The sequence below is a fragment of the Palaemon carinicauda genome, chromosome 6 (genome assembly GCF_036898095.1).
Source record: "Palaemon carinicauda isolate YSFRI2023 chromosome 6, ASM3689809v2, whole genome shotgun sequence".
NCBI lineage: Eukaryota > Metazoa > Arthropoda > Malacostraca > Decapoda > Palaemonidae > Palaemon > Palaemon carinicauda.
In genome coordinates, this window is record NC_090730.1 from 86,660,222 (window position 1) to 86,680,422 (window position 20,201).

Sequence of the window (20,201 nt, forward strand, 5' to 3'; positions counted from 1 at the left end):
AGAGACAGGATCTTTGGCTTATGACCTTTTGATGTGGACTGTAGGACACGAACAAAAAGAAAGACGGAATCCGTTCATTTATGCTGCATTAAGCATCTTTGGGTCTGTTGCAAGTTTAGGTTTAGGACTTTCCAATCGTCTTAAAATTAGTAATCAAAATAAGAAAATTGAGTTCTTGACTCATAAAGATGAATTGATTATGTCAGAACTAAGGGATCAGTTAGCTTCAATCAATAAAATTATGGATTTGTTAAATGAACATTCAGATAATATCGTTCAAATTATGGAAGTACAGGATTTGTTAGCAACATTAACGTATTATGATTCAAAGATAGATCACATACATAACAGAATTGCACATTTCATTGAGAAATCCAAGGATTATGTAGAAGCTATCACGTTAGCAACTAAAGGTGTATTGTCGCCCCATTTGTTGCCTATACGTTACTTAAAATTAGTTCTGGAGAACACTAGGGATAAACTAGGCTATGTTCCTTTGTTAGACGAACATAGGTTAGAATTTTATTACAGCCTAATTACAGTAAACGTAGATAATAACAAGATTAGGATTACAATTCCCTTTGATTCTTCTGATGCCTGGCAATCTTACAGGATATCACCATTTCCGACTTTCATGACGAATCACTCAAATCCAGTAATATCCAGTTTGACAGGACACGTATTGATTTCCCCAGACAAGGAAACATATACGGTCATTAAAGACTTAAATCAATTAACTCACTGTTCAGACGCAATGGATAGAAAAATATGTACAGCTGACTCATTTGAATTCCGTAAAAACTTGATGGATTCATGCGAGTTAGGTATAGTGCTAGACGGTGCTCTCTCCCATACAAGTGAAAATTGTCTGGATAAGCTTTATCCCTTTGACAATAAAGAATTCAATTGCAGACTAAATAATGGCTCGTGGATACGATACGACAAGGACGGCTTCAATGTATCATGCCCTGACGGATCCACATCCTTCAACCACATCTTCGTCGCAGCAGATGGCTGTATCGGGACTTCCCCGAATTCCATGGTGACTGGCCTACGGACAATCATCAGAGAACGTGCTTACTTCGCGAACTTCACGTGGACCTCTACAACGCCCGCACTTCCTCTCCCCTATAAAGGAAGTGTGGCGAAACGCTTAATGAAACTTACCGAAAAGGACCACCTGTCGCCGACTTACAAAGAGATTCTTCACCCTATATTACTAGCAGGTTTATTTGTAACGGCGTTAATTTTTATCGCCGTGAACATCCTTGTTTGGCGTAGGTTACGGCACAGCAAGCAGCTACAAAGGAACGAGTTGAATAGCCCTGACAATACCCCTTACCTGATCCAGTTCAAAGCTGTATGAGTGGCCACCTCATTCGCTAAGGGAGTAATTTGTCAGGATGATGTTTGTATGAAAAGCTGATTAGTACGCTAGTAATATGTAATTAAAGAAATTCTCTACATTTGCATTGTTAAAAATACATTTAAAATAACATTTAAAAAAATAAATAAAATAAAAAAGGATATAAATCATTTTTTTCTCTCGGCATCTAATAAAAATATATAAGCCGGAATGTTAAAAAAGAAAAGAGAAAAAAAAAAAAGAAAAAAAATATATAAGATATATAACAGAATCTATGGGCATCTAATAAAATGTATCAGCCCTATATATAAATATATATATATATATGTACGAAACCGTGGTACGTGTACGTACCAGGAATTTGTATTTGTGCACTAAAAATTGAGTATCTTGTTTCTGACAAAGGTAACAATTATTCTTTATCAAGTTACCGAATCATTTGTAAGTCAGAATTTGTTTTGTTTTTTGGTACCATGTAATCATTTGCTAGCAATGTACCATATATATGATCTTGGTTTTATCATGCATTTTTCTTTTTGCTTTGGTAATATCTTTTTTGTATGCATTATTGTTATTAATTTTGATGTGCCTATTTGGACATTCGTCCTCAGTTGGATATAGCTAGTTTTGAGCAATGAATGATACGTATGTCCAGTCACACCTAATAACCATGTTTCGGCTTGTTGTTAAATTTTTGTAAAAAAAAATTGAGATAGCTGGCCGAGCTTATGTAATGATTAGAATAGTAATATTACATGTTTAAAACAAATGACGTAATATGTCATGTTGGTTGGAAGAGCTGACCGTGAGATTTGCTATGGTCAACTCAAATTGTATACAGGATGTAAGATGCTAAGTTGTCATTCTTTCTTAGTGTCAACACATTGTCTCTTCGTGTGAAAGTTTGTGACGTCACCGGATGCAGGTGTCTTCCGATTCCGTCACTTAGCCAAATTAAAGCAAGTGTACGATATTTGGGATATCAGTAATTTGTTCAGTTCATATCAAAACTTCACCAGAATTGGTCATGTGGACCAACACAGCTTCCTCCAGTGATGGAGATGTTTAACTCAGTTGTTATTCACAATAAAACTTAAAAACTACTAAAATGTGTTCAGTAAACCATTCAAATACATTTGAAAAACAACTCATACTCAAATGTGTGCTTAAGACAGTAGCACACCAATACATATAGTAACACCAATCTCACCAAACTGATGTATAGTCTGATTTCTAAATGTAATTTAAAGTGATTTGATTTCCAAATTTTACTTAACCTAGCCATTGATTTGCTATTCATTACTTATCTTGATTTTTTTTATTTCCTTGTTTCCTTTCCTCACTGGCCTATTTCCCTCTTGGAGCCCTTGGGCTTATAGTACCATGCTTTTCCAACTACGGTTGTAGCTTGACTAGTAATAATAATAATAATAATAATAATAATAATAACAATTATAATAATAATAATACTGAAAGTAGTAGGTTAGTTTAAGTATGTGGGTTTTGGTGTTGCTGCAAGTGGTGGAGTGGAAGCAGATGTATGTAAGAGTGAGTGAATGATGTAAAGTGTAGGGGCAAAGGGGAGTGGTAAAGGATAGAGGCTAAGGGATGAATATGTAATGAGAGTGATTGTACCAAATGTGATGTATGTATCAGAGTTATGGGGAATGAAAGTGACGAAGAGACAGAAATTGAATGTGTTCATCGTTCATGATGAAGTGTCTGAGGAGTATCACTAGTGTACATTATATCAGTTGGATAGGGTTAGGAACAAAGTACAGTAGCAAGAGTGAAAATGGGTGGGAGTGAGGAATGAATTAGCAGCTAGAGTGGATACGAATGCTTTGAAGTCGTTTGGCCATGAAGCGAGGATGAAAAATGGTAGTCTGCTAAAGGTGAAGAAGCAAGAGTTGATGGGAAAAGTGAAAGAGGAAGGCCAAAGTTTGGGTAGATGGATAGAGTGAAGAAAGCACGAGGTGAACGCAGGATGTATATGAGAGAGGGAAAAAGAGTGTACTAGGAATAGAAATGAATGGCTAGCGATTGTGACGCAGTTCCGACAGGCTCTGCTGCTACCTTGGGTCACCCTGGTGACCACTGAGGTAGCAGCAGTAGGGAAGTAAGCATATGAAGCTATATTTGTGGTGGAAGATGAGGGAGGGTGAGCTGTGGCAGCCTAGCAGTACCAAGCAAACTTGGCTAAGTCCCTCAACAGGCAAGAAGGAACTCAGAGGAAAACATCCCCTTTTGTTTCTTTTAGATGTCTACTACCTCCTAAAATTGGCGAAAGTGCCATGGTTGAAACTTTAAAAATATTTCATTATTTTTATATGACTAACATTGAATGAAAACTCAGATACAAGTATAAAAATCCACAAATCTTACCCATGGCTCCAACATTAGAGAGAGTCAAGAAATTCAAAAGAGCCGGACGATGTTGCTTCCACAAGTGTCCCAAACTTTTTTCATCAGGATTTCCGCAGCATCCATAATATACATTAATAGGGATAGTTTCACTGTGGTCATAAAAGCAATCCTGTGAAATTATTAAAATAATTAGTTTAATTTGTGGAATGAAATAATATATGCTACTGTAATCAACATCATGAAATATAGAATTATCAAAGTCTTAGCAGCCTTTTATTCCTTATTTAAGAGGCAAGGTGTTTTATATTAAAAGTAGAAAAGGTAGATCACAGCAGATTTCGTGGTGCAGTAGAATTATACAATATAAACATTTTTGCGCCATAGACAACACCATACCAGTTTTTTTTTTGTATGAAAAGATGGATTATACATGCCAAGGTGAGACCAAAATGAGTACTACTCATGGATTCATAATGCCAGCCCACACTAAAACAAAAGGGATTTTGACGAAGGAAAAATCTATTTCTGGGGAGATACCTGTGACGCCCGGTGAAAAGGGTCCTTTGTTGTTAGTATTTATATCAGAAAATTTTAGGAAATTATTTGTAGCTAACACACACACATATCATCATCATCAAGTACGGGGTGTTCGATGTCGAACGGCCGTGGCCCTCTGCACAAAACTTCTCCATTCATTCCGGTCTTGAGCCTTCCTTTCCAACTCCACCATCGTTAGCCCGCACATCTCCATGATATTGTCACTCAATCTAGTTTTAGGCCTTCCTCTCGTTCTTGTACCATAGACTGATCCAATTAGTATCGTTCTTTCCAGAGTATTGTGTTTCCGAACCTGGTGTCCAATAAAAGTTAGTTTTCTTTCATCCAAAATGTCAAGTAATCTTTTTTCGATACTGATCTTTTGTAGAACTTCCACGTTAGTCTTTTTCTCAATCCAGCTTATCCTAAGGACTCTTCTGTAACACCATAGTTCAAAACTTTCTAATCTTTTCCGATCTGTAGCTTTTAAAACCCAACATTCTGAGCCGTATGATGCGATGGGGAAAACAAGTGATTTGAGAAGCCGCTTCTTTGTGTTTAGAGTGATATGTCTGTCTTTCCACACATTGCTTAGTGCGATGGTTGCATTCTTTGCAATACCAATTCTTCTTTTGATCTCTTGGGAGTCGTCTCCATTATTGGTGAAAGTTGCTCCAAGGTAAGTAAATTCCGTGACATTATCTAGGGCAACTCCGTCTAGTAGGATTTCTTGATCAGACGGGGCTTTTTGACACTTCATGACCTTTGTTTTCTTAGCATTTAGGTACAGTCCCACTTTTTCACTCTCAGCTTTTACTTTTGATACTAATGTTTGGAGGACCTCCATACTTCCAGCGATTAAAACCACATCGTCGGCATATCTGAGATTAGTGATCTTTTGTCCTCCAACAGTTATGCCTCCTTCGTAGTCTTCAAGCGCATTTCTCATTATGGTTTCCGAGTAGATGTTAAAGAGGTGGGGAGAAACAATGCATCCTTGTCTGACACCTTGTCCGATGTTAAACCAATCCGTTAGGCCATAAGATGTTCGCACTGCTGCTTTCTGTTGATTGTACAGTGCTTTCAGAAGTGAGATGACATGAGGTGGAAAACCCATAGAGTACATGTCGTTCCATAAGATGTCATGTGCAACTGTATCAAAGGCTTTAGTGTAGTCAATAAAACAAAGGAATACGTCGATTCCTCGTTCTCATATATATATATAAATATATATATAAATATAATATATATATATATATATATATATATATATATATATATATATATATATATATATATATATATATATATATTTATATATATATATATATATTTATATATATATATATATATATTTATATATATATATATATATATATATATATATATATATATATATATATATATATATATATATATATATATATATATATATATATATATATATATATGTGTGTGTTAGCTACAAATAATAACACCTCTGCTAAGCAGAATAAACATTAATTCAGGCGACTGGCCTTTATTTAACCCAGAGTTCTCTAACAGCTGATTGTTGTTTCGAAACTAGTCCTATTACAGACTACTACTCAAAACAAAATTTATCTCAATTACCAATTTGCCACCATAACCTGACCTATTTGATACAAGCACCAATCAGTTAGAAATATTAATCAAGGTGAGAAATATAAAACCAAATCTGTAGAGAAGAAGGACAAACATAATGAGATTGTTGATCATCAATTTTTCATGATCAGGCAAGCACATAACCTTGGCTATAAGGCTATTGCCTTTAATTTGTACATTCACATCAATTACTTGTAGTTCAAAATTTCTCATGTAGCTCTGATGTTAACAAATACTGTGTAAATGTGTACATATACATATACATATATATATATATATATATATATATATATATATATATATATATATATATATATATATATATATATATATAAAACAGATTTTGAGCGAAGCAAAAAATCTATTTTTGAATGAGATAGCCATGTCGTCCTGATGGAAGGTTCCTTCAGTAGCTTCCTAAGGGTATATATGACTACAGTAGATATTCCCAGAGAATTAAACTAAAGGTTTCACAGAATTCTAACTTCTGGCGCGAGTACCCCTAAGGTTTCCCTTTATGATATCGTATAATAACAGGGGACGCGTACTTGACACGCCACATAGCTATCTGCACCCCCCATAGCGTTTACGCTTCGAGGGGGAAGTTGGTGGCAAGATATGGGAGGAGCCGTTACAAAGTTCTCCTCCTCTGTTACTGTTATGGTACTCGGATGACGTCATAAACGACGCCATGTTGGCCGCCATCTTGGCTGACGTCATAACCGGCCGCATCCTCCATTCCTTCTGGCGTCGAGGCCAGCCCCATGATACAGTAAGATTGGGAGGGGGCCTGCCAAGGCCTAAATAGAGAAAAGGGCGGGTCCATCAGGACGACATGGCTATCTCACCTAAAAATAGATTTTTCGCTTTGCTCAAAATCTGTTTTTTGGGCTCAGGCCATGTCGTCCTGATGGAAGTGTACCAGAGAATTAATGTATCATGGATTTTTCCCTTTAGTAGTGCCTTCGACTTCTAGACAATATTCCTTTGGTCTAATGACCCCAGAGCCCTTGTGACATTACCGGTATATGTCACCTCAGGTAAACATGTACTATGTTACCGCTTCCTGGCCCCCCGCCAGGGATAAGTCCTATTGGACTTATGTTAAGTCTCGAAGTTACTTGATAAAGAAACTCACTTAGTATCAGGAAGTACCTGCCGGCCCCAGAGCAAGGTAAAAGATAATGTTAGTATAACGTGTTGGAACAAATTACCTTAGTCAAGATGAGTTTGTTCAAATGGAGGAATAATAGTAATTCATTGTTCAGATATAATTATACAGTATAGAGGGATATTAAAACTCTCAAACAGTATTTTATTACAAAATTAGGGCGAAATAAGACGCACGAGTACAGCAAATTCTTTTATTTGGGCATAAATAAGAATTAGCATACATAAAATACATAGATGTAAATTGTAATGGAATGCAAATCAGTTACATAGACTTGGGACATTAATAGAAATAGTTGTGGTATCTGAAAAGGAAAACTTATCACACACGTTAATTCCATAGGAATTATAAAATCTTTCTAGAATGTCTTATATACACTTCATGTTTGGAACACGTGGCGCAAGTGATTTAGTCTATGTGACTTTCCCTTAGTATAAGAACAGTCCGTAGTGTCACTCGGTGGCACTATTTTCACTACGTTGCGCACTATGGTCAACACAGACACCCTTAGAGTTAGAGTCCCGTATAACTCACTGTTCATCGCAGCACTAAACAGCAGGTTTTAACACACTACCTGCAGCTACCACGAAGCGTTTCAATTCTTGCACCTGATTCGCAGTGTTTGAAGAACACTCTTGAAGACTTCCAGCCCGTGAATAATCAAAGACTTTCGAAGTCCATCGACTGGAAGAAATTCAGGGAAGAGGCGACTTTCCTGGGACCGTGACCTGCGGGTGTACTGTAAGGATCCGCACTGCGAATAAAGTAGGTGATCTTCGCCCTTAGTTGTTTAAGTGACAAGTCAGAACCCGATGTTTCCCCTTTAAAGAGCTGTCCTCCACCGAAGTCCGAAGTTCTTCGAAGATAGACCTTTAGGCTCTCCACTGGGAACAGGGAGACATCTTCCTTCAGAAGGCAGATTCTCCAGGGACCACACCTTTTTGGTGGGTAGCTCATTCTTGGTGGGAAACATTGGGTCAGGAGAGAGGGTGAGCTCGCCTGTTTCTGTGAACTGGATCTGGCCTTCTTCCCTTGATAATGCCACAATTTCACTGACTCTAGCCCCCGAAGCTAAAGCAAATAAGAAAATCACTTTTTGAGTCAAATCTTTCAGAGGCCAAGTTTCATTGTCCAAACTTGAGGCAAAATGGAGCACCTTGTCAAGAGACCAGGAGATGGGTCTTGAAGGGGGTGCGGGTCTGAGTCTAGCACATGCCTTCGGCAACTTGTTGAAAATGTCACTAGACAGGTCTATTTGGAAGGTATATAATTAGGGTCTTGTCAGGGCCGATTTGCAGGTGGAAATCGTGTTGGCTGCCAAGCCTTGTCCATGAAGCTGAATGAAGAAGGACAAACAGAAATCCATTGATATTTCCTTAGGATTTCTAGACTTGACAAAGGCCACCCATTTCTTCCAAGATGACTTGTATTGCCTTCTGGTAGATTTTGTTTTATATTCCTCTAAGAAATCTAAGCTTCCCTTTGAAATCCCAAACCTCTTCTTGACGGCTAGGGAGAGAAAATCATGAGATGAAGGTCTCAGGTATTCTTTGATGAAGCGAAGACAGTCGACTTCTAAACTTGTTGGGTTAGAACTGGGTCTGGCAGGGGAATTAGTTTGGGTTGTAACTCCAGGATCAATGGGAACCAGTTGCTCTGGGGCCACTTGGGAGCCACTAGGGCCGCTATTCCTTGGAAGGATCTCAGCTTGGTGAGGAATTTTAGCAGAAGGTTGGGTGGAGGGAACAGGTAAATCTTGGTCCATCTGTTCCAATCCAGGGACATGGCGTCCACGGCTTCCGCTCGGGGTCCTCGTATGGGGCCACGTAGCAAGGAAGTTTCTTGTTGTCGCTCGTTGCGAAGAGGTCGATCTGCAGTTCTGGGACTTCTTGGGAGATGAAGGAGAATGAGTCTGCGTCTAGGGACCATTCTGACTCTATCGGGGCTGTCCTGGGTAGAGCATCCGCCGTCACGTTCCGGAATCCTTGTAGGTGAACTGCTGAAAGGTGCCATCTTTTCTTCTCTGCCAGGCGGAAGATGGGCAGCAGCACTTGGTTGGGTTAGGGCGATCTTGAGCCCTGACGGTTGAGACATCTGACCACGACGTCGCTGTCAAGGGTCAGTTGAATGTGGACTGAGGGACGTGGGGACAGCCTCTTCAGGGTGAGAAGGACTGCCATGGCCTACAGGATGTTGATGTGAAACGTCTTGAATAGGAAAGACCATGTTCCTTGAACTTGATGTTGATGGGAGTGACCCCCCATCCTTCTAGCGATGCGTCCGTATGGATAACGACCGGGGGAGGCGGTAATTGAAGAGGTATTGACCTTTACAGGTTTTTTGCCTCCGACCACGGCTTGAGAAGTGATCATAGCCGAGTCGGCAGAGGTCTCTTCGAGCGTTTGATGCGTATCTTCTCCAGACTCCCGATGCATCCTTTAGGTGTGCTCTTAGCACTGGGTCTGTCACTGAAGCAAACTGAAGGGAGCTGAGCACCCGTTCCCGTTGTCGTCTTGAAATCCGTTTGGATTTGAGAAGTCTCTTGACAGATCTTGCTATTTCCTTTCTCTTCTTCAGTGGAATGGAAAGACGGTGTGACTGAAGGTCCCAATGGATACCTAGCCATTGGAATTTCTGAGCTGGAGAAAGTCGAGACTTTTTGGTGTTGATCTTGAAGCTCAAATGCTCCAAGAATTGGATCACCTTTGTGGAAGCTTACAGGCATTCTTCTTCTGATGCTGCCCACACCAACCAATCGTCCAGGTAAGCCATCACCTGGACGCCTTGTAGGCGTAGTTGTTGAACGATCGTCTCTGCGAGCTTTGTGAATATCCTTGGGGCTATGTTTAGCCCAAAGGGCATGGCTCTGAAGGCGTACTGTCTTCTTTGAAGCCTGAATCCTAGGTAGGAGGAGGTCTGGCGATTCATTGGAATGTGCCAGTAGGCGTCCGCCATGTCTATCGAGACTGTGTATGCCTTTTGAGGCAGTAGGGCTCTTATGTACTGAAGAGTCAGCATTTTGAACTTGTAGTTCACTATGAACTTGTTGAGAGGGGACAAGTCCAGAATGACTCTGAGTTTGTTGGAGTCCTTCTTGGGAACACAGAACAGTCTTCCTTGGAACCTGATGGACTTTACCCTCTTGATCACTTTCTTGTTCATCTTGGATGTATTCTTCCAGAACGGGGGTGGAGTGTTGGAAGAATCGGTGGAAAGCTGGTGGAGGTGTTTCCCAGCTCAATCCTAGTCCATTCTTGAAGATGCTGTGAGCCCAGGGATCGAAGGTCCAACGATCCTGGAAGAGGCGGAGTCTTCCTCCCACCGGAAGCATCTCATTGCTTCTGGTTGCCCGAGGGTTTACCACCTCAGTCGCTTGCTCCCTTTCCTCCTCCTCCCTCTGGAGGGGCATCGAGAGGAGTCTCTGCCGGTGCCTCTACCTCTGGGACGAAAGGTCGTCGACTACCTCTCGTAGGCGGGCGTGAAGGCTGGTGACTGAATCACCACCGGCTGGGGTACCAGTTGGAAGGTTTGTTGGGGCTGAGCCACCAACTGGGGAGCAGCGGTTGCCGGAAGCTGACGTTTAGCCTGACGCTGCTGTGGTCTTGGCTTGTTGGATTTCTTCTTCGGTTGGGGCCTCTCATCCTGAAAAGATTTCCTCTTGCCTGACATGCCCCACTTTTGGAGAAGGTTCCGGTTCTCCGTGGCGGCCTTGTCTACGGTCTCTTTCACGAGGTCATTGGGAAAGAGATCTTTCCCCAAAATATTGGAGGAAATCAGCTTCCTTGGTTCGTGTTTTACGGTGGCATTCGCAAACACGAACACTCTGCAGGCTCTCCGTGCCCTGACTAAGGTGTAAAAGTCTTTCGTCAGGGTAGCGAGGTGGGTCTTGGCCACGACCATGTAGACGCCTGGGGTCCGCTGTTCCCCAGCCATCGTCTCCCTGAGCACCTGGAGGGAAAGGGAGGCGGCCAGCCTCTCTTCTGTCCTGCTCCCGACGAAGAAGATATTCGGAGAGCTTGGGGAGGTTCTCACTGAACTGACGTCCAGCGATGTCGGCTTCCAACTTTCCCACGGAGAAAGTTAACTGGATGTCCTTCCAGTTCTTGTCGTCGGGGGGTAGAGCGAGGGAGAGGGGCCTACATTCCTCCAATGTAGGGCAGGGTTTCCCTTTCTCCACCGCCTTCAAAACTGCTAGAAGGGACTTCTCCGCGAAGGGGAAGACCATGGTGTTTGGAGCAAGAAAAGATGGGTGTTTCTTGCTCAGGGCTGGCACCTTGGAGTTGGTGTAGCCCTTGTCCTTCAGACAACCGGCTAGCAGAGATTGAGCTTTTGCGTGGTCAAACACAATGACCTCCTTGGAAACAGGTTCAGACTTGAGGCGAATGTAGCAGTCCAGGTACGCCTCAAAGCTAGGCCAGAATTCCACCTCTTCAAGGGGGACGGCGCCTAGCTTGTCGTTCACGAAGATCCTGCCACTAGTGATAGGCATGTGCTCGGCATGCCTCCATGGGTTCGTCACAGAGCAGGGTGGAAGGTCCTTCACATTGATCTTCCTCTGAGGTTGCTTCGCCAAACGGAGGATCTCTTTTTTGAAATCCTTCGTCCCTCTTGCGGAGCCTCTCCTCGAGGACCGCTATCATAGTCTGGAAGTTGTCCATGGATTTGTCCGCTCGTGGGAATAGGAGTGGACTATGTAGAGGGGACTGGTTCCGAGATGACTACGGAAGCGATAGAGGGTGCAGGGGCACCTTTGTCTTCGGAGTCAGGAGCCTCTGTATGTTCATCTTCTCGACCTTCGGCCATCAGGGTCCTCTTGGTGGTGTCCGACACCTCTGACATCCTTTCATCATCGTAGAATGGATGTCCTGGAGTGCGTCCGAAACGTCTGGGTCAACCGTCAGTTGAACACAGGGGAACTCTGGTTTGGGGATGACAGCATCCGCAGATGTCTTAGGGAAGAGCATAGCTCTCATCTTCTCACTGGGGAGATAGGCCCCCGTGGCATTCTTCTGGAAACCACGCACCCACTTGCGTAGTTTCTCATGAGCGATGTCCCTTGACTCCGCAGACTGGGGAGCCTCGAACGCTTCGTTGAGCAGGTCCTTGCAGACTGTGCAAACCTGCGGGTCCCAGTACCTCAGAGATCCCTGGGTGACGGAGCAGCTGGCGTGGGTTTGGCACGCCAGGTGGCTGTAGCAGTCACGGCGCCGAACGCTGCCAAAAGCACTCTCACACCGGATGTACTCCTCCTGTAAAGAAAAAAGGGGTACATGAGTATTTAGAAGTCTATAATGATGGACTTAAAGTAATATTAGATTAGTCCTAAAGTAATCTCAATCGCAGTATAAGATTCCTTTCCAAGTGTAAGCTTAGGATAGGTAAGCTGGAAATGAGCAGGAAAGACACATACTTGTCAATCCTGCCCAGCCAATTGCCATGACCTTACACCACTACTAACTCTAGAGCTTTCGTTCGGGAAAGCTCTAAGGGGGGAAGCTATCCAGTAGGGATAGAGTAGCATAGCTAGTACTTCCTCCGGGGTATTAGCAGTGGTGAAAGGGAGAGAGCTGAGATCATTCAGCATAGTGAAAGGGGAAATAATTATCCCCAATTCGAATAGGTCCCGGCAAGGGACTGCGCATGGATGCACAGAGTATGCTAGAAAATATCTATTGCCTAACTATACACCATAGTTTTCTGTCTAGGATATGTACTATACCATAGATGTACTGGCTACCGCATACAGCTATACAACAGACACTGCCGGCGCATTGCCGGCAGGGTTAGAGAAAGGTGACAGCCCACTTTCGCAATATGAATTAGATGGAGCTGGCAGCCTTATGACGCGTCGGAGGCACACCGGGCGCCAGCGAGTCTCCGATTGAGGGAAACCCCTTCCAGCCATCAGTCTATGTGGCGGGGAAAGGGAGACAACCTCAGGAATTGATGGCAGATCACCGACATGTCGGCGGCCGCCGGTAGGCAACCGGCTGTAGGTACTCCTACCCTGACATCAATCTTTGAGACTGAAAGGAGAACTAGGCTACGCTGTCGGGTGTTGTCGGCAGAGTTGTGCGACAGTGGACCGGCACTTGATTGAGAGAGAGAGAAAGCATAGAGGAAGGGAGAGGGAAGGGCGGCAGCTCACTACCCTAACCTCGCCTTCCTCGAGAAGGAGGGTTCAAATGGAAGGAAGAGTATGATCAGGCTTCCATCCAGCCGGCGGTCAGCTAGGGTTACGGGTGGCGGTCCAAGGGAGGACAGAAGAACACTCTAAGATAGCAGGGAGGTCTTCCGCCGGCAGACCGACCTGTCGTTACGCTATCCCATAGTTCAACTATGTGCGGGAAGCTAAGCAGCTCGGACTAGCAGGCGAAAGGACCGGGCCGACCCCACAACCAGCCGGCACTCGGTCGAGTTGTAGGACGGTGGACAGAGGTGTAATGGCTAGGCTATCACCAAAGGACAGAGGGGGAGGGGAAAAGGTCCTGTGAAGGAGTGTGGGGGTTGATGTGAGCCTTCCTCAACACCCTAAAGGAGATTCTGTTTCAGTACCGGCACCATCCCAGGTATAGGAAGAGTACATTCTCCAACCTAGGGTGGGTTAGTACAGTAAAAGAACGGCAAGGTCGTGCCGTCCCAAACTATAAAGAAACAGAATCCCAGAGCCTGCGTAACCTGGGCTAGGGGAAGCACCTCCCCTAACCCGGAGAAGGCAGGCGTAAGACAAGTCGCTAGGCCACAGGGAGGAAGGGTCGTAACCCTACCAGGTGTGGCTCCCCCCCCCCGCCTTTTTGCCGTCCAGCGGAGACCAAAAGGAGAGTTCATTCACCTAAAGGGGTGGCTGGGGGAAAACGACTGATACTCTGAGGTTCTGATCCTAACTCAAAGCTCATGAACTATGGCTCTGGACAGGGAAAAAAAATCCTTGCCTAACCTCACTTGAATACATTCAAGGTAAGGAGGGCTAGGATGTAGCCTAGGCTACCTCAGAGGGAGGAGAGATTACCTTAGTCCAAAGGTATCCGGGAAGGTGTGATAGTATACAAAAGCCCCTAAGCCGTAGGGTGGGGCAAAGGAATCGACTACCAAGATCATCAAAACCCCTTGTATACTTTCTAGAAGGAGAAAAACCCATGTGCAATCACTGAATCTTATATGTATAAATGCCTAATATCTTCATTTAATAAAATAACACCAGGAACACTGTTTATATCATGCATGAAAGTAAACTAAAACGCCTAGGCTAGCGAGCCTAGGGGACTGAGCTGCTTTATGGGGTCGTAAATTTGGCTACCTACACTCGCCGAAATTAAAGAATACTATCGGCATAATATAACAAATTCCTAGCAATGAAGACTAAATAACTAATACTGATAATTAGCTAAGAAACTGGGATAGTTGTTTTGGCTAACTAAATGAAGCATGCAAAGCGAACAACAGCATCAGGGACGCCTCCGGTTAGGCAATAGCTCCGCCACAAAACATGTTATTTAAAGATAAAAAGGCGTTACTTAACGGCCAGAGCTAATTTATACAATATAAGAATATGGTACTCAACTTTCCAGGGGTAGAAGAAGCTGAAGATTGCGACATGCTGGTATTAAATAGCGAAAACTGGAAAAAACACCTGGTCATAGACGCTACCACAGAAGGAATGGAGGACGCGGGTGGTTATGACGTAAGCCAATATGGCGTCGTTTATGACGTCATCCGAGTACCATAACAGTAACGGAGGAGGAGAACTTTGCAACGGTTCCTCCCATATCTTGCCACCAACTTCCCCCTCGAAGCGTAAACGCTATGTGGGGTGCAGATAGCTATGTGGCGTGTCAAGTATGCGTCCCCTGTTATTATACGATATCCTAAAGGGAAACCTTATGGGTACTCGCACCAGAAGTTAGAATTCTGTGAAACCTTTAGTTTAATTCTCTGGGAATATCTACTGTAGTCATATATACCCTTAGGAAGCTACTGAAGGAACCTTCCATCAGGACGACATGGCCTAGCCCGATTATATATATATATATATATATATATATATATATATATATATATATATATATATATATATATATATATATATATATATATAAGGTGTGTTTGGACTTTGCGACAAAATAATTTCCTACTTTAATGCTACTTTAATGATTGTGGTGGCCTATTAGAAACGTCCCTGACTAGTGATCTGCGAGACTAGGGTTCGAGTCACGTCCAGGCTCAATAGTTTCTTTAGTGTCTGCAACTTCACCATCCTTGTGAGCAATAGAAGGGGTGTTTGGGGGAGCTTATAGGTTTGCCTGCCGAGTCATCAGTAGCCACTGCCTGGCCCACCCTAGTCGTAGCTTGGTTGAATAGGGGGCTTGGCTGCTGATCATATGTATATATGGTCAGTCTCTAAGGCATTGTTCTGCTAGCTAGGACATTGTCAATGTCCCTTTCCTCTGCCACTAATAAGCCCTGTTTAAAAACCTTTTAAAATCTAATAAAACATATGTCAAAGCCACGGGTAAAATTATATTGAATTTTAACAATCTATCCGAGATGTGAAAAGGTTCATTTATTGTAGTGCACAGTTCGGTACATATATCTTTTTAGTTTCTGTGTTTCTTACATTTTGAATATGAAATCCTGTTTGAAATTACATTAATCTTTATTTTTCGTAACGTTTGATTACCAGCAAACAACGGGTTACTGGTATTACAATTAATCAAATATATTTTCAAAGTTTTTCTTTTGTTAATATTTTTAGTACTAAAATGAAAATCAATAGTTACTGTTACGCATCATATATGCATATTGATTAATTTCAAGAGAACATCATAGTAAAAGTTTGGCCCCTAAATTGACCTCAATCTTTTAAAATCTTGTCTTCTTTACTTCTTTATGTCATTGTTTTGGTCCTGTATGCTAGGGAAAATTTGGCAACCCTGCTTCTGAGTTTACCCAATAAAAACATTTTCTGCAGAGATACTCAATTGGTTTACGATCATGCTGTATCCTACAGTACTTAGAGAAATGGTATGAATACGGAAATTCACCTCTGAAAAACCTCGCTCTACTTTATATAAAAGGCAGCGACGAGTTGGTCTAGGAAAACTTTATATGTGCTGCCAAAGTACTTTGTGCATCACTGGATGACGATAGAGTATATGACGGGGCAGTTTTACTTGGAAGTAATATCATAAAGTTAGGCTAAGAGCAAGCATTGTATGGGAAATGGGCCTCTGTTTTTTTATGCTCAAGAACACCTAATTTACATAATACTGTATTATCTTAGGAATGCTAGCAATACCAGTTAAAAATGAAATTGTAGAGAGCCTTTTCTCAATTAAATAATCTGTGGACTAACAGCAGAAATTATGTATGTATGTATGTATGTATATATATATATATATATATATATATATATATATATATATATATATATATATATATATATATATATATATATATATATATATATATATATATATATATATATATATATATATATATATAAGTGGAACCTCTACATACGATCTTAATTCGTTCCAGGACCTAGATCGTATGTTAAAACGATCGTATGTTGGAGCGAATATTCCCATAAGAATACACTGTAATTTGTATAATTTGTTCTACAGTCCAAAAACCTATGATAATTCCTTTCATAAATTACTGCACATAATTACACATAGCAATAATACAATTACATTATATAATAGAGATGTAAAAGAGAATAATTATAAAGAAAAAATAAATAAAAAAGGTGTTTTTATTGTCACTTTACCTTAGAAACAGGCCAACGAAGGTGTAGGCTTTGCTACGCAGGAGGAGACGGACGGTCGGCGAGGAGGTAGAGATGGTGATTGCAATAACGTACCGTAACTTACTCTAACTTACACTACGTGAACTTTAACCTAACTGAGCTTATTTATTTCTATTTAATTTTTATATTTTTTTCTACATTCTTTTATTTTTAATTTTCATCACTTTCACTCACTTCAATCTTAGTTTTCTTTCCTTGACTTTCCTTCTCTTCATCACGATCACTAGACCGCTTCGTAGATTTTTTAAAGAAACTATCGAGAGAAAGTGGCTTGGTACGGATTTTCAGAATTTTTCTGAAATGGGTTAAGCAGACATCATCGAATTGCAAAACTTCACTGCAAACCGAAGTTTCTGTTGGTGATACTTATCAATGAAGTCAACCACGTGTTGATGATGTGCTAACATCTCTTTTATTGCAGCTGAACTTAAGATGTGCTCTACCTCCTCAATCTACTTTGACTCATTCAACTGCGCTTGTAACTCATCATTCTGCATGGCCTGCAGCTCCTTGAGCTCTTCATGATGATCCTCGGCGAGTTCAGTGATGTCATCTTCATCAACCTCCAGACCCATGGATTTGCCAAGGGATACAATCTATTCTACGTCTTCCTCTATGGTGAGCACAGGTTCAGGTTTGGTGCCAAAACCTTCAAAATCTCTGGGAGAAACAGCAACAGGACAAAGCTTCTTCTAAGCTGAATTCAGTGTCCGTCGAGTTACTCTTTCCCAAACCTAATCTATGATCTTCAAGCAGTGCATGATATTGAAATGGCTCCTCCAAAATTCACGCAAAGTTAAGTTGGTATTTTGGGTGACATTAAAGCACTGCTTAAATATGTGGTTGGTGTAGAGCTTCTTAAAATTAGAGATGACTTGCTGGTCTACGGGGTGGAGGATAGGGGTGGTGTTCGGTGGAAGATACAGCACTCTGATAAACTTGAACTGGTCGATGATATCATCTTCGAGTCTTGGGGTGAGAAGGAGCATTATCCAAGCAAAGCAAGCACTTTAACCCTGGATAGGTACGCTCCTCGGACACCCCTTTAAGGGTATACTCGGACGCGCTCGACCCCGACGCCAAAAAAAATTCTTGAAAAATCAGTTTTTGCAGTAACCTACTTTTTTCTTTTGCCAAAAAAAACTTCAATGAATGCTTAAAACAACTGTAAAGATAAATACTACTCATCTGCAGAAAAACTATTTATTATGAATATTTTAAAAAATTAAGTAGAAGAAAAAGACCTTACATAAAAATTCATAAAAAAAATGTTTATACATATATACACAAATCCTTTTAGGAATTGATTAGGACACATCTTGATGTATTTTGGATGAAGTCAGACCCATGGAGGTGAAGATCTGAAATGAGAAAAAAAAGGGTAACTTTTTTTGGCCAAAAAAATTTGTCCAAATTTCATGAATTTTTTTGGGTACCCAAATGAAATAGGAAGTGGCTAATTTTTTTAGGGAATAAACATATGTTATCCTAAAATAGAAATATGTAAAAAAAATCTTCATTATTTTGTAAATTACATTTATATCAGGGGCCATATCTAAAGGTAATTTTTTGAGTACATAGAAATTTCGTAAAAAAATACATATATTTAATATACATTATGATATTTATGCAGGTAAAAATATACCAGAATATCACAAATTCTATAGGGAACAAGAATATATATAGATATGGCAACTTACGCTTCGGATATGTCCACAAAATGGCCGCCAACCACACTGACTCAGACTCCCTAATCTGCCACTTGAAATGTAGGAAGGGTATGTCAATTTCAAGGTGTTATTTACTAATCTAATTATTCTTGGATATGCATAAAAATTGTATGGTGGGTTGCTGGATAATTGTCAATTATTTTACGACTATAAAATTAAAATTCTGACCCAAAAAAATTTTTTTGAAGGGAAATAAAATCGAAAAAAAAAAATGTAAAACAATATATTTTAGCTAAAAAAATTTGATGATATTCAATCAAAAAAGAAGTAAACAAAATTTTCCAACAAATAAACATCTAGAGGAATCATTACTCTGTGATAGTTCCTTAGTACGTAGTAATTTTGAAAGAAATGGGAAAAAACGAAAAAGTGGCAATCGCAGGAAAATCGAACACATACCTATATATACGCCATATCTGGCTAAAAATAAAGATAGGGATGGGTAGCCAGATCATCTAGAAACACTTTCCAACACTATAAAAATACAAGTTTTGCGACACTACTTGCCAATTCCTTACGGTAACATGACTAAGCAAAAAAATGCAAAACAAATAAAAAGGGGCACTCGCGGAAAAATGGCCAACATTCTAATATACGGCATTTCAGAAAAAAAAAAAATTCAGCCACGTACTAGGCAAACCATCAAGGCACATTTTCCGACAAATAAACATCTAAATGAATCATTACTCTGTGATAGTTCCGTAGTACGTAGTAATTTTGAAAGAAATGGGAAAAAACGAAAAAATGGGAAAAAACGAAAAAATGGCAATCACCGGAAAATCGAACACATACCTATATATACGCCATATCTGGCTAAAAAAAAGATAGGCATGGGTAGCCAGATCATCTAGAAACACTTTCCAACACTATGAAAATATAAGTTTTGCGACACTACTTTCCAATTCCTTACGGTAACATGACTAAGCAAAAAAAAATGCAAAACAAATAAAAAGGGGCACTCGCGGAAAAATGGCTAACATTCTAATATACGGCATTTCAGAAAAAAAAATTCAGCCACGTGCTAGGCAAACCATCAAGGCACATTTTCCGACAAATAAACATCTAAATGAATCATTACTCTGTGATAGTTCCTTAGTACGTAGTAATTTTGAAAGAAATGGGAAAAAAACGAAAAAATGGCAATCACAGGAAAATCGAACATATACCTATTTATACGCCATATCTGGCTAAAAAAAAAAGATAGGCATGGGTAGCCAGATCATCTAGAAACACTTTCCAACACTATAAAAATATAAGTTTTGCGACACTACTTGCCAATTCCTTACGGTAACATGACTAAGCAAATAAAATGCAAAACAAATAAAAAGGGGCACTCGCGGAAAAATGCCCAACATTCTAATATACGGCATCTCAGATAAAAAAAGACATGCACGTGTTAGCCCAACCATCAAGGCACACTTTCTAACACATAAACATGAAAAAAAAATCAATAATATACGGCAATTCCTTACTACGTAGTAAATTTTTACAAATATTGAAAAAAAAACAGAAATTGGCAACAGCAGTTAAATACCCAATATACCAATAACTACGTCGTATCTGACAAAAACAAAGTCACGCATGGGTAGCCAGATCATC

The 20,201-nt window shown here is 40.7% G+C and overlaps 1 protein-coding gene across 1 annotated transcript in view; it reads right to left on the reverse strand.

The window, feature by feature from the left end:
• Window positions 1-20,201, reverse strand: part of LOC137643131 (carboxypeptidase D-like) — a 589,663-nt gene that overhangs the window by 53,509 nt on the left and 515,953 nt on the right. The window contains exon 21 of the mRNA XM_068375981.1: window positions 3,752-3,902. Coding sequence (XP_068232082.1) covers window positions 3,752-3,902 — 151 coding nt within the window. The remainder of the gene's footprint in view (window positions 1-3,751; window positions 3,903-20,201) is intronic.